Source organism: Nanorana parkeri, unplaced genomic scaffold (genome assembly GCF_000935625.1).
Source record: "Nanorana parkeri isolate BGI_ZX_2015 unplaced genomic scaffold, ASM93562v1 scaffold1708, whole genome shotgun sequence".
Taxonomy (NCBI): Eukaryota; Metazoa; Chordata; class Amphibia; order Anura; family Dicroglossidae; genus Nanorana; species Nanorana parkeri.
The window spans coordinates 73082-87624 of NW_017307976.1; the positions used below are offsets into that span (position 1 = coordinate 73082).

Sequence of the window (14543 nt, forward strand, 5' to 3'; positions counted from 1 at the left end):
GTATATATATATATATATATATTGACAGCTCAGCTACTGTACAGCACTAGCATGTGGGTAGTAGAGCCTGCATATGTAATGAACAAATATGTTTGCCTCCTGTACATATACAGTATAACTACACACTACACATACAAACAAGCCTACATTGAGAAGAATATTTACACACTTGCATGTATAGACTGCAGTTCCTCTTTATACAATGAAGTGGAGGCCTGTATGTAATAAACCCCAGCGCAGGCATTGACTAGTTATTTCTAAAGCCACCCTAATGAGACCAAAGAAAAACAAATCCATCAGTCCCCTTTCCGCTTGGGTAATTCTTGCTATATAATTAGCATCCCATCAATGGTGATTGACATAATTGCTGGCTAAGCTCCGCCCACTCTTCAGGCTCCTTGTTCTGGGTGACAGCTCGGTATAGATGACGGGACTGATGTAAGTGATAAATTGCTCGGAGTCCATTCTCATACAGTGAAAGGAAAAGCTGAAGAGAATACCCTCTCCAGACATAAAACCTCACCTTCCCCCCTCCCTGTGCACAAGGTTAATATTTAATAATTCATTCCTCTCTCCCTAAGCTGGGGATTTTAATTGTAACTCCTAACCACTGAATCACTGTGTATCAGAAGCAGTTGCCATTTTGTCTTCCAGAATATAATAATGGTTCCACCGTTATTTTTTATAAATGTACTTATCTATATTTTAAATTTAATTTAAAATTTTGTCCAGCTGCATTCCGGGCCACAGCGGCCGGCGAATGACAGCGCTGAAACCGGAAGTGATGTGTAAATCTTGTCACCTCCGGTTTCGTTTTACACAGAGGAGAGGAGCAATCAGTCCTGACACCTGTCGTGGCCGTTCTGGACACCCAGGAGGGATGGGTAAGCCCAGTGGCGTCACAAGGGGGGTGCGGTCGGGGCCGATGCTAGACTATTTTGCACCCTAAGCAAGACCAGCTACTTTTGCCTAGTGGCAGCAATGGCCCTGGGTGCGGTTTCCAACAGGTGACACTGCGTGATGACGTCACGCGTAACACAATGACGTACTTACCGAGTGACACCCGGCAACCACACACGTTGGCATCCTTGGCTGGTGATGATTAGTGGTTAGCCCTTCTGCCTTGCAACAATAGAGGTTCCTGGTTTGGATCCCAGTCAGGACACTATTTGCAAGGAGTTTGCTTGTGTGCGTTTCCTTCCTCCAGGTACTCTGGTTTCCTCCCGCCCCCCCCCCACTCCAATGACATGCTGGAAGGTTAATTGGTTCCTGTCTAATGCTGGGCACACGCCTTACAACCATCACAAGACTTTTGTCTTGCGATGGTTGTAAGGTAATTTAAAAAAACGTACGATCTGCTTAACTTGGACAGGCAGATCGTACTTGCGATGATCGCAAGCCCGCCCCGCTTGCGATGACCGCAATGCTGAACGGGCAGTGTGCGCTTGCGCACAGCGAGCGCATTACACATTTTGTGGCCTTCAGCAAACGCTCATCAACACGCATTTTTGTGCACATTTGACGCATGTTCACAGAACGCCTAGGTGTGAACAGGAATTGCTACGGGGGCCCTGCTGCTATCAATGGAAGCTTTATGTCATTGGCAGTAAAAGTTTAGTCCCAGTTCACACCTAGGTGTTCGGCAAACGCGCACAAAAATGTGCGTTTTCTGAAGGCATAAAAAAAAGGGAAAATGTGGTTGCAGTTAATGGCGCCCCAATCGCGGCTGGAACAATGGTCGTAGTCTATGGGCATGCTACAGGAGAGGGTCAGAGACTGCGGATTTGTTACAGGAGATGGTAAGAGAATATGGGAATGCTACAGGGGAAGGTCAGAGATTATGGGAATGCTACAGGAGATGGTCAGAGACTGGAAGGGAGGGGTAGCTCAAAAAGCCAATCAACTGTGCTGCAGTGCTCATGTGCTAACATGTTGATAGACGTAGAGAGCAAAGTGAAGAGAGATGAGCTAATCAGTCTGCAGATTGTCCTTTCACTGTCCAGGCACAGACTGAGGGGTGTGTGGGGGAGAGACATGACCTGTATATAAGAAAAATCAAGTCTCCTGTCATGAGAGCAGAGCTGTGTAAATCTCAGGACTGGATGGACAGAAATAAAAAGCCTCCCATCTATGTATATGATCTGTCTATTTCGCTGTGTGTCTGGCGTTCAGCTTCAAAGATGGTGAGTGATCCTTTCCATGATGGCAGAGGTTAATATTTGTGCCGGCTGATTCACCATCCCCGGGGCTCACCGCGCCGCATAAGCAACGAGGAGAAATTGAACCTGATAACTGTAAGTGATTGCCGCAGTCATTTTACACCCAGCTGCTCCGCACAGCGATCTGCCTTTCCCAGCCGCATTCGTGGAACGCGTTCATCATACCAGGGCCTCAGGGACATTCAGGGCATCCCTATTGCCGAAAATGCTCGTTCCCTGGCTGTGGGGGTCATCCAGCGGCTTCCGTGCCTTTCAAGCCACAGAATATATACACAGAATTCATTCAAGCTGCGTGATTAGGATTTTGTAGGAAGAATTTTTATTGCCATGTGTTATTTGCCAGAAACTGTGTTTCTAGTACACAGATCACCAGTGTATAATATGTGTGCATTGTATTAGGGATTTTTTTTTTAACCATTTTGTTTGTAAAATTTTATTCACAAATAATTTTTTGCACAATATAAATACACTATATTGCCAAAAGTATTGGGACACTCCTTCAAATCATGTGATTCAGGTGTTCCAATCACCTCCATGGCCACAGGTGTATATGATCACGCACCTCGACATGCAGACGCTTCTACAAACATTTGTGAAAGAATGGGTCGCTCTAAGAGGCTCAGTGACTACAAGCGTGGTGCCGTGATAGGTTGTCACCTGTGCAATAAGTCCATCCGTGACATTTCCTGGCTACTAAATATTCTGCGGTCACCTGTTAATGGTATTATAACAAAGTGGAAGCAACTGGGAACAACAGCAACTCAGCCACGAAGTGGTAGGCCACATAACATGACAGAGCAGGGCCAGCGCATGAGGAAGCGCACAGTGTGTAGAAGTCTCCAACTGTCTGCAGAGTCAATAGCTACAGACCTCCAAACTTTGTGTGACCTTCAGATTGGCACAACAACAGTGCGTAGAGAGCTTCATGGAATGGGTTTCCATGGCCGAGCAGCTTCACCCAAGCCTTACATCACCAAGTGTAATGCCGTGGTGTAAAGCACACCGCCACTGGACTCTAGAGAAGTGGAGACGTGTTCTCTGGAGTGACGAATCACGCTGCTCTGCCTGGCAATCCGATGGACGTGTCTGAGGAGAACGGTACTTGCCTGACTGCGTTGTGTCATGTGTTCCATCATGACTGCGCACCAGTGCACAAAGCAAGGTACATAAAGACAAGAAAGTCCTGACCTCAACCCGATAGAACACCTTTGGGATGAATTAGAGCGGAGACTGCGAGGCCGACCTTCTCCTCCAACATCAGTACCTGACCTCACAAATGGTCCAACATTCCCATAGGCACACTCCCAGGGGCGTCCCGAGGCTGGGTGACACCCGGAGCGGTAACCGAGTGTCACCCTGTCGAGACGCCTCCACGCATGGCGTCCATCTTGGTGATGGACGCCAGCAGAGAGAGGAGGGGACAGCCACCCGGCGAAGTTGATATTGTTATAGCTGCAAAGGGCGGGACAACTCAATATTGAACCCTACGGACTAAGACTGGGATGCCATTAACCTCCCTGGCGGTATTCCCGAGTCTGGCTCGGGGTTCATTTTCAGTACCAAGAGCGGTAACCCCGAGCCACACTCGGGATTGTGCAAAAGTGTCACTTACCTTGTCCCTGCAAACCCGCGGTGTCCTCTGCAGCGTGCGCCCGGCCGATCCCGGCATTCGACTTTCAGTTTCGTTTTCGGGCGTCACAGCGGGGGCGGAGCCGGCGGGACATTCAAAAGTGCAAACATAACATTTACACAGAATACAATGTAATTGGCTATAATTACATATATTTATCAAACTATTTCACTTCAATTTTGTCCCTAGAGCTTTGTCCAGCGCCCTGCCTGACACTTTTACTGTACTCTATTGACTGTGGTACGGATCAGGCAGCGCCCCCAGAATTCCCATTTACTGGAACATTTTTTTTATATTATAATTTTTTACAATTATTTATTATATTTATGATTTATGTGTTTCAAACTTTATCTTACCCGGGATGTCTACTGGACTCTTGTTTTGGACAGATTTAGGTGAGTTATTCCTAAAATTTACTAAGAATTACAGGCCTACAATATAAAGCAAATTGCCATGAAAAACAATGTACCGCTTTGGCATGCTAAAATCCTGAATAATCATACCGCCAGGGAGGTTGAAGTTCATGTGCGTATAAAGGCTGGCGTCCCAATACATTTGGCAATATAGTGTATATTTGGGTTGAAAGAAGAGACACCTTATCAAATCCAATTAATAAACAAAAGAACAGCGTTGATCCGGGGAAAGGAAAACTCTAATGAAATGTGGTTCAGTGTGCACAATGAAAAAAAAAAAATCCTCTCTTCTCTTTTTTTCTACTTCCAAGTGACAATTTGGGTCTCATGTATAAACCCCTGCCCAGCGTAAAGCCATGCACATGCTGTTTTCACATCATTGCTGCCACTAGATGGCGCCGATGAGCACAGGAACTCCTATGCTCTTCTTCTCTACTGAGGGTAATGCTGCGCTAATGGCTGGGTGGAACATTTATACGTAAGCCCCTTTGTCACAGTTACAGGAAGCAAAGGGGACAGCTCCCCAACAGGACCCAAATAATACCTGCCTCCCCCATGCTTCTCAAAACTGAAGGCTGAAGGTAAACTTAAGGGTTCAATCACACCGGCCCCGTCGGTTTGCGCTGGGCAGCATGGCCCAACACAGTCCAAACCTACAGACAAGGACTTATGTTCTATTTCTTCATTTCACACCAATGCACCACATTTTACATATATTCTTCAATAGCCACATAGGGTATATATCCACATTGTGTGCACCAAATGCATTTGGAAACCCAGACATTACATTGCAGAAATAGCAGTGACGTCATCACAGTAAATAGCCTGTGCAGAGAGCAGAGCTGTGGGAGGGACCCAGCAGGCCCCACCCACTACAGTAAACTACAGGAGGGGGCGGAGACGAGACCAGTCACCCTGCACAAGGAGAGAGAGCGGCACTGAGTGGTCTTTATTACAGAAGGGGCGGAGGAAAGACCAGTCACCCTGCACAGAGAGAGAGAGAGCAGCAGTGACCGGTCTTTAATACAAGCGGGAATAGAGACAAGATCAGTCACCTTGCACAAGGAGAGAGAGCAGCAGTGAGCGGTCTTTATTACAGGAAGCTCCAAGTGTCACACTGGATTTCTGCACAGATCTGGAAGAAATACACAAAGCTCACCAAGGTTCAATAGGAACACACATACATCTTGTATGAGGACAATATTTACTTACTCTTCTCCTGTGAGAGTTTGGAGAAGAGGGAAAACAAAGCCGATTATTTTCTGTATTTCTTTTAACAAAGTTAATAATGACATTTTTCCGAGTCGTTCTTTGGTACATTGACCTAGCTGCCGGTAGGAAATCACCCGTGATTGATGTGTATAGAGACCTTTCACAGTCCAGAGGCTGAGAACAAAATTAGTTTTACAACCCCTGACCCTGACTTTGTGAGAGGTATTAGGTTGATATGAGTGTCCCCGACCTCTGCTGTATTAAGAGGGCAGATTTCTTGTATGCTGTCAGCTCTGTGTCCTAGCGCAAAGACCATTTTCTGCATTGAGACACCTTTTCTGCTGGTGATAGATAGATATAGAAGGTTTCACTATAAAGTGAGCGTTGGTTGTGCCCTACGCGTTTGGCATTCATGGCTGTTGTTGAATGCCCATTGATGCCATTTTTGCACTGGTGCCACATGACCAGTCCATCTTGGTCCTTAGCTGGTCGGGCATTGCAGTCAGGCGGCATCTCTTTGGGTCACATGGAGTGGCATGTTTGTTGTATAATGGCCGCAATGTTACACAATGCCACCCCTTTCCTACCAGAGCATCCCAGGTTGCTAACAGCAGGGTGGAAGGATGTGGAAGGGTCATACACATCTCCCCACCCAGCTCTTGGCAGCCTGGAATGCTCTGGTCGGCAGCCTGCCCAGATCCTGCCATCACTGGTAGCCAGGAGCTTGGCAGGACGCCAGCCAGAGCATCCCAGGTTGCTAAGAGTCTCCTGCTGCTCTGATTGTACCCCCCTCACCCGGTGTTCTCACTGCCCCGCCACCAATCCCCCCCAGCCTCAAGCGGCAAAAAGGCTAGGGACACCACTGCACAAGACCTCTGTATAATCTCCATTTTTCTGTCAAATCTTGAGTGGTTTTGCAGCATGTCCTGTACATTAGTAGCAGCCAAAATTATAGGCGAGTCTGGACTTGTCCTGTTAAAGGAGAACTATGGGGTCAGTGTTTTTTCCCATAGTTCTCCTTAGGGTAACGGGAGGACACAAACTAGCGTCCTCCCGTTACCCTAAGCTCAGTATACCGCAAGCTATAGCTCGCGGTATACTGAGACGCCGCAGCCGGAGCGGATCCACATGGTCCCACCTATTGTTAGTACCAATAGGAAGGCTCAGGATCTGACAGGGTCAGGATCAGCTTTAACAGGAAAAAATAATAATGTGTGTGTGTGTGTGTGTGTACATATCTATGTATAACACAAAAGATCTTTTCCCAAGGGGAGCGACCCTCCATCCACTCCAGAAGAACATAGCTCTTTTTTGAAGCACAAAGGACATTACATGAGTAAGAGGGGACATCTTACCAGGGACAACATGTATAAGTCCGGAGAAGTACATCCGAAAACCAATGGGGCCCAGAAATTAGATAGACTAGAATAGGAAAGCAGAGAAGAGAGTAGTGAATGATGGCACATAGAAAGCAACAAGAACAGGGAGAGAGATGGGGAAAAAGGGGGTGCAAAGGGAAGGGAAAGGGAGGGAGAAAGAGGAAAAAGGACGTCAGAAGAAAAAGTCTGCTGATGACTGTCTAGAAATAATATTTTTTCAATGTAATGTAATTCTTTTTTACCATTTTTCAGCCTATAATAAAACTAATCTGTACAGATTAATTATTAAAACATTAGTAGAGACATCTACTGTGTGCATTGTTACATACACATTTACCCATATCTTTATAATCACAACAGACACACCTTTAGAAATGTTTAGTAATGACAATCTACAAACACATACTTCTAGATAATTGCCGGCTTTTTATTGTTTGCATTCCTTATTTCTCTTTTCTTCCCCAGTCTTCTGACAGTGGCCATTTTTACTGAGGGCTGATTACCAGCTCTTTTTACTCCCTGGATTTCTGGCACATGTGACTAGACAGGTGACTAGGACATGTGACCATGCACATCATCTCAAGGGAGGAAAATGCCTTTCCCTGAGATCTCGTGAGATTACAGATGAGATTTCCCAGCAATGCTCTGCTGATGACAAGGCAATCCCAGTGTGCACTGCTATGCTAAACTGAAGTCATTTTGCCCTTTCGAAGCAGGAAGTGAATGCTCTGCAAGTGTAAGTATTTCACAATCACAGCATTTTACACCCGACATGTCTATGTTATTATTAATCATCATACATAGAGGCATGCATTGGTAGAATTAGATTTTTGAGTGTAAAGGTCTAAATTTGGTCTGGGCCATCTAGGCATCAAGGTCTTCTGGTCATGAAAGGGTTAGTCTCTTAGCCAATAAAAGCACGGCCAGCTTGGGGGGAAAAAAGTGAAACATTGTGGTGAAATGTTACCGATTATCATAAACTGGGGAAGAGAAGTGAAGAATTATTCATGGTATTAGCGTGTAATACATTCAATACTAACCCATGGAGCCAATATTAAGGAAGGATAAATGTCAGGATTAGCACTTCATAAATTATTAATCCCGCTCTGTCTCCGTGTAAGCCTGTCCGCGGTACATTTTTGTAAGGAATAGAATAGGAGGAATTAACGCTACAAAGGATTTCGGGTACGTTATAATTGAAACAGTCTCGGAAACATATTGAAGGCTCGGATATAAAATTTGAGCTGTTCTACCAAGATACCAGAGCCATAGGTTCTGCTGACCATACACATTTGTGTCAGTGGAGAGAGGGGAGGATGGACGGCATTGACTCATGTTGTGTTACTTGTTCAGCGAATGATTCCTCCAGCAGAACCTGGTTCTCCATATCAGGCAAACACTATCTCACGTCGACATTAGAAACATCAGCCACCGCTTCTGCTGTCCACACACTCAACTTAGTTTCTTTGAGCTTGCACTGACTATCTGGCATGAACTACAACAATAACATTAGAAAGTAGCCTTTTCAAAGCCCCCGAGGATCCGGAATCTGAGCAACCCCAAAATGGATTGGTTATCATCAAATAAAGAAGGGTTTTACCCAGGGGCTTAACTAGAAATCACAGGGCCCCATAGCAAAATGTTGAAAGGGGCCCTGTGACTTCTAGTTATGTCCCTTGCAGAGCCCACTTGAGATTCCACGCAGCTCACCTGAGGGTGACCCTGCAGAGCCCAGCATAGACTTTCTATGGTGGGCTCCGCAGGGTCACCCTCAGGTGGGCTGATCACACCCCTTACCTGTCCACCTCCTCTTCCTGCACGATCGCTGATGGGCCCCGCCTCCTCTGTCACCGGGCCAGCCTCCTTCTCCGTCACCGGGCCCCACCTCCTCCTCTGCTGTTGACCACCGGCCCGCCTCCTCCTCCACTGCCGGGTCCAGCCTGCTCCAACGTCGCTGCTGGCTCTCATTGACTCCGCAGCGGCTGTGAGAAGAACGCGCTGCTGCACAGATCACTGTCAGTGATCTGAGCAGCAGCGCATTCTTCTCACAGATGCCAGTGAAAGCCACCAGCATGAGATGCCATAGAGACACAGGCGGCCCGCACAGTATCTGGCCAGGCCCCCCTGTTCCCCGGGCCCCATGGCGACCGCCTGGGTCGCTATGGCGATTGTTACGCCACTGGCTTTACCATAACTGATCTCCTTCTTCTTCATCAAGTTCTCATCCAAGGGCCACTTCTGGTTGGTGGTATAGCCCAAGAAACATCCTAAGAACTGGTTAACGTATCAAGGCTGATGTTATTAGTTCCAGCACCATTCACCCTGTAATACTGAGCCCTAAATATACCCAAATATGGAGATTGCCATTGGTGACTATGTTCTAAAAATGCTGGTGTTCTACTTCTGATAGATATATAAGAATTAGTCACCTGCACACCAGAGGTCCACTTTATAGTTCCGTCTTTATTTGCCATCAGACAAACATGGTATCACATGCAACCTTTCAGAACCATTCAACGTTCCTTCATCAGGCAAAATAGAGTGACATCACTCGTCATTCTGTTTTGCCTGAAGAAGGAACCGTTGAATGGTTCTGAAAGGTTGCATGCGATACCATGTTTGTCTGCCATGGAATGTAGGGGGAATGATAAAGTGGACCTCTGGTGTGCTGATGAATAATTCTTATAGACCATAATGTACGCGGCGCCATCCGCAGGTCATTTCAGCACCCACTGAAATACATTTACTGGGATTCCGGTCTCGTGTGCAATGGGACATTCCACACTTTTCTACTTCTGACAGATAACACCCAGAATAGGCATGCAGATGAGTGTCAGAGGAAAGGCACCAAGCCTGCTAGTTCCAGGCCAGTGACTAAGAAAGGATTAAAGCCTAAATGCCAGCATGACTGCAATGGCTAATTTCTATCATGACAGGTTATCTTTAAATGAGGGACATCAGAAGTCCAGAGTAAAGTCTGTATATGATGTACTGAGATTAAAGAAATGCATTAGTTCATATTATATTATATTGAATTGTAATAAAAGGGACATTAGCTTATGTAGGTTTATATACACAATCTTCAGCTGGAAGCCATTACTCTGGAACAGATACAAGGAAAGAGTCCTGGCTATGTGAGATAACATTGTGCATGTCAAGTTATCTACAGCAATCAGGCACATGTCACTATGATCCCTCACAAATAGATAATGTGAGCTTCGGAAGACATCAATTTCCAGATGTTGAGCTCTAAGCTCTACACCAGCGGTAGGCAACCTCTGCATTGCATTGCCAGACTCCATTGCAAGGCATTGCAAGACTGAAGGTATGACTTCCAGAGTCATAGGCATTATGGGCAGAGCCGGATTTACTCTCTCTGCTGCCCCAAGGCCAGGTTCCTCAATGCGCCCCCCTTCCCGACAAACCTGCCTTGGTTGGGGATCTTGTCACCACGGGTATGGAGGCTTTTGTCCGACCGTGCCACCCCACTGCTCCTTGGTATGGTGCTACATGGAGGCATCAGCATCTTTTGCATGTGGCGTTGAGGCCTTTAATCGCCGCCGAGCTGCAAGTGATACACATGGATTAATTTGATAGGCAGCCACTTGCTTACTGACAGCTTGTCAGTGTGTAGGGTGGATCTGCTAGAATACACATTATTGTATCTATTGCATCAACTACTGCAGTATACAATTTCGGTCACTAGATGGCAGTGTTTATAAGTTCTGTTATATATGGTATATACTCTGTTGTATTGAATACGGTAGAAAATAAAAGCTGTGGCTTCCTTCCTGTTTGTCAAGCCATGTGCAGCATGCATATCAGACTGTGTGCTTGTGTTTCTCTGTGAGGCTGTGCAAGAAGTTCCAACAGGATCCCATTGAATCTTAATCACCTACGCCAGGGGTGTGCAAACTCTGGCCCTCCAGCTATGATGAAACTACAAATGCCATCATGTATCGGCTTCTGAGAGCAATCCCTGTGGCTGTCAGAGTCTTGCAATGCCTCATGGGACATGTAGTTGCACCACAGCTGGAGGGCCAGACTTTGCCCATCCATGACCTCTGCGGTGATTGGGTGCTTTGACGCTGCATGTGGGCGATGCTGATGTTTCTGTGCAGCATTGGAGCGGTGAGTGGAGGTTGGGAGCCCCTCTCGCTGACAGTGCTGTAGCTGCGGTGTTGAGATCTTTAATCACCACGGAGGTGATGGAGATTTGGTGGAATCTATTTCATAGTCTGAGAAGCTGTGCTGCCCCTCTACTCCCTGCTGCCCCGAGGCCATGGCCTTTGTGGCCTTGTGGGGAATCCTGCCCTGATTATGGGATTGGTCATTTTTACCAAAGCTGGAATGCAGAGGTTGCCTACCACTGCTCTACACACCTTCCTTTTTTGTTGAGTCTCCATTGTATTCAGACTCCATTTTGTCACTACTTATCAGTTCCCCTTGTTGTGCCAGAGTTCACATGGGCCCCAACATTAGCAGCCACCATCTCGTATGTGTTTCACATCCATTGACCTGTGGGCTCAGAATAAATGTTAATTAAAGCCTTTTCCTGTTGAAGACACATGTATAGTAGACAGCTGATTAAAAAAAAGGTGAACATTTAAAGGGCAACTGCACCTTTGTTTTAAAAATCAATATCATATCAAGCCTAGCACACTTATAATCAGTTATATACAATGTTATACTTTTTTTTACACATAATCAGTTTGTTATCGTCTGCCTAACTTAGCTCTGTTACTAATGTAGGGATGTATTTTTCTAAATTCCCTTTCTGCCTTTATGTGATTCTGTTGGAAGCAAGGGGCTGTAGCAAGTTCCTCACCACTCTTGTAATACCAAATCCTTATAGAGTTGGCTTTGTGCACAGGGGGCACAATCATGCTCAACTGAAAAAGGCCTTCCCAGACTGTCGCCAGAAGGTTAGAAGCTCACAATTGTCTAAAGCAGGGGGGTCTCAAACTCAATTTAGTCGGGGGGCACTGGACAAATTTTGTAGTCCCGTGGGGGCGCTACTATATACGGTACCAGTTTTAATGTATGCATATGTTACAAGCGGCAACTGTCACCCATTCGAGTTAATGATTGGGTGACAGCTGCTGCATGTAAACGCCTGCACACCGCATGTAATGATATGTGAAAGGATTACATGCAGTTAGGAATTAATCACTATCCCTCAATACACAATTGTGTATTGAGGGATAGTGATTGTTTTTGTAAATGCACGTAATCATATCACATATTAACTTATTAAATCAAGTTAATTACATTAACTTGAATGGGTGACAGTTGCTGCATGTAAACGCCAGATTAGGGATTCCTGCTGCAGGAAAACGCAAGTTTGTGACACAGGAATCCCCAATCGCACCTGAAATATAGAGGACCCCCCCATTCCAATCCCCCCGCACACATAATAATACACTCCCCCCCATTCCCCCCCCCCGCACACATAATAATACATACTAATCATCCATCATTCGGGCAGAGCTCAGAACAGAAGCAGCTCTGCGGTCTGCATCCGACAGAGATGCAGACCGTGTAGCTGCTCTGGCAAGTCGGGCACGCGGTCTGTGACTCGTCAGCTGGCTGCGGGCCACATAGTACCGACTCGCGGGCCGGTACTTTGAGACCCCTGGTCTAAAAGGTCTTTGTATGCTGGAGCACTAACAGTACCCTCAACTGGAGACAACTAGTTGGCAAGCCCTGGGCAGAGTTATGTGCGGAGATAGCAACATAATTTTAAATCTTCCTCTTGTCTTCTCTTAACAGAAATGAGTTCAGAGCCTGGACAGACGTGAAGCCTGTGAAATCAATCAAGGCCAAGTACCAGTACAAGCCTCCAGAGGAGAGGGTGGCCCCAGAGTCCAGCTACACGGCCATGTTCAAAGGGGAGTGCAACCAGCCCGTAGCCGGTGACAACAAGCTGACTGAGCGTAGGAGGATACGAAGCCTATACAGTGAGCCCCAAAAGGAATCAACAAAGGTGAGATGTTTCTTACGACTGGTGTCATTATATGTTTTATGAACATTTATTCACACAATGACAGTATGTTTAGTATTGGGAAGAGTAAGGCAGTGGTACCAAGAGGTGTGACCTGTGTTGGAACCCAAGGGAAGTTGGATAATCATGGTAGTCTTCTCCTCCTGAAGGTCTCCACTGGCAATATGTGGATGGTTGGGGGCGAAGGGACCTTACATAGATAATATGAGGCTCAGACTAGTTTTCATGGTCCCAGGCATGAGAGGCTGGAAAAATTCTGTTCCATAGTGCCAATACAGGTAGGTGTACTTGATATTAGATGCAAACCACTGGATGCTCACAGAATTTACATATATACCCACGAGCACTTAACTCTTGCAGTGGAGAGGTAGCCCCACTGCAAAGGTAAATATGTAATATGCCCAGGGTTCTTCTTTAAAGGATCTGCTAATGACAGCTTGGTGCAAGATACCCTTCAGAGGTCTTGTGGAGTCCATGCCTTGATGGGTCAGGGCTGCTTTGTTGGCAAAAGGGGGACCTACTCAATATTAGGTGGGTGGTCATAATGTTTTGTCTGAATGTAACAATAAAAGGCCACAGGTCACAGAGTTCCCGGTTTTTCTCTAAACATTGATTTCCAAAGTACAGGTTTTGCTTGCAGCACCGTCTGCTGGTTAAGTGTAGTATAGGGGCACACCCTCAAAATTACCTATGGGATGAAGACTCATCCATGCTGCTATGCCATACGGCTTCATTTTAAAAGGCAAACTTTATTATTTTTGGAAATTCAAGAATAATAAAGATTGCCCATGCAAGGAAAGCAACAGGTTCCACTTAAAGCGGCACTGTCACCTGCTTATACAGTGGAGAGTGACGGTGCCTCCTGCCAGGCATACTTACCTAACCATGCAAGGTGTACTTACCCATCCATGCTCCCTCACCAACTCCCTGCCTAATCTTGAGTAAGCTTTAGTATTGTATTTTGTTGGAGCTTCATATGACAACATTGTCCCCTTCCAGGTGGCAGTGTTTGGGCCTGACGATTGGCCACTTAGGCCTAAACACTGTCACATGGGGGAGGTCACATGCAGTGGCGTAACCAGAGTTATGGGCGCCCGGGGCAGACATTTTAGGTTGTTACGCCACTGGTCACATGCGCCTCCATATCTGGACACCCCAAAAGAGCAACAGAGCCAGAGCTCTGATGGAGTGGGGAGGCAGCAAGGAAGCATGGAAGGGTGAATATACAATGCTGGGGGTAGAGTTGAATGGGTAAAGGGACAGTGTCCCTTTCATGCCTCCTTACCTACCAGCATATACTAACTTTCATTTTGCTTCCACCTGCAGCTTTGTTCAGGCACAGGAGTAATAAAAGAGTGCCCTGTGCAAGCCCTAGCCAAAGCTATGGATCTTAGCGCCTACATGTGACATCACTGGGCCAATAACTAAGCACCACAGCTGTCACATGGAGCGAGTTACATTCTCCTCCAATCCTAGAAGACCTGTTGAGTTAAAGGAGAATTATGAGGTGAGTGATTTTCACTCAGCCTCATAATCTGAGCTGACCTGTGACAATGAAACTGTCACAGGTCGGCTCAGTAGATCGGGAAGTGAGCGAACACATAGAGTCGCTCGCTCACTTCTCAATCTATACCTGCAGAGAGCCGTGACTGTCACTCACGGCTCCCTGCAGGGATTCCCCCCCCA

The 14543-nt window shown here is 46.4% G+C and overlaps 1 protein-coding gene across 2 annotated transcripts in view; it reads left to right on the plus strand.

Moving 5' to 3' along the window:
• The window catches only part of MAP6 (microtubule associated protein 6), a 55977-nt gene that overhangs the window by 26892 nt on the left and 14542 nt on the right, over positions 1 to 14543 (plus strand). For both annotated transcript variants that reach the window (XM_018571237.1, XM_018571238.1), the window contains exon 2: positions 12626 to 12839. In XM_018571237.1, the coding sequence (XP_018426739.1) occupies positions 12626 to 12839 (214 nt within the window). The remainder of the gene's footprint in view (positions 1 to 12625; positions 12840 to 14543) is intronic.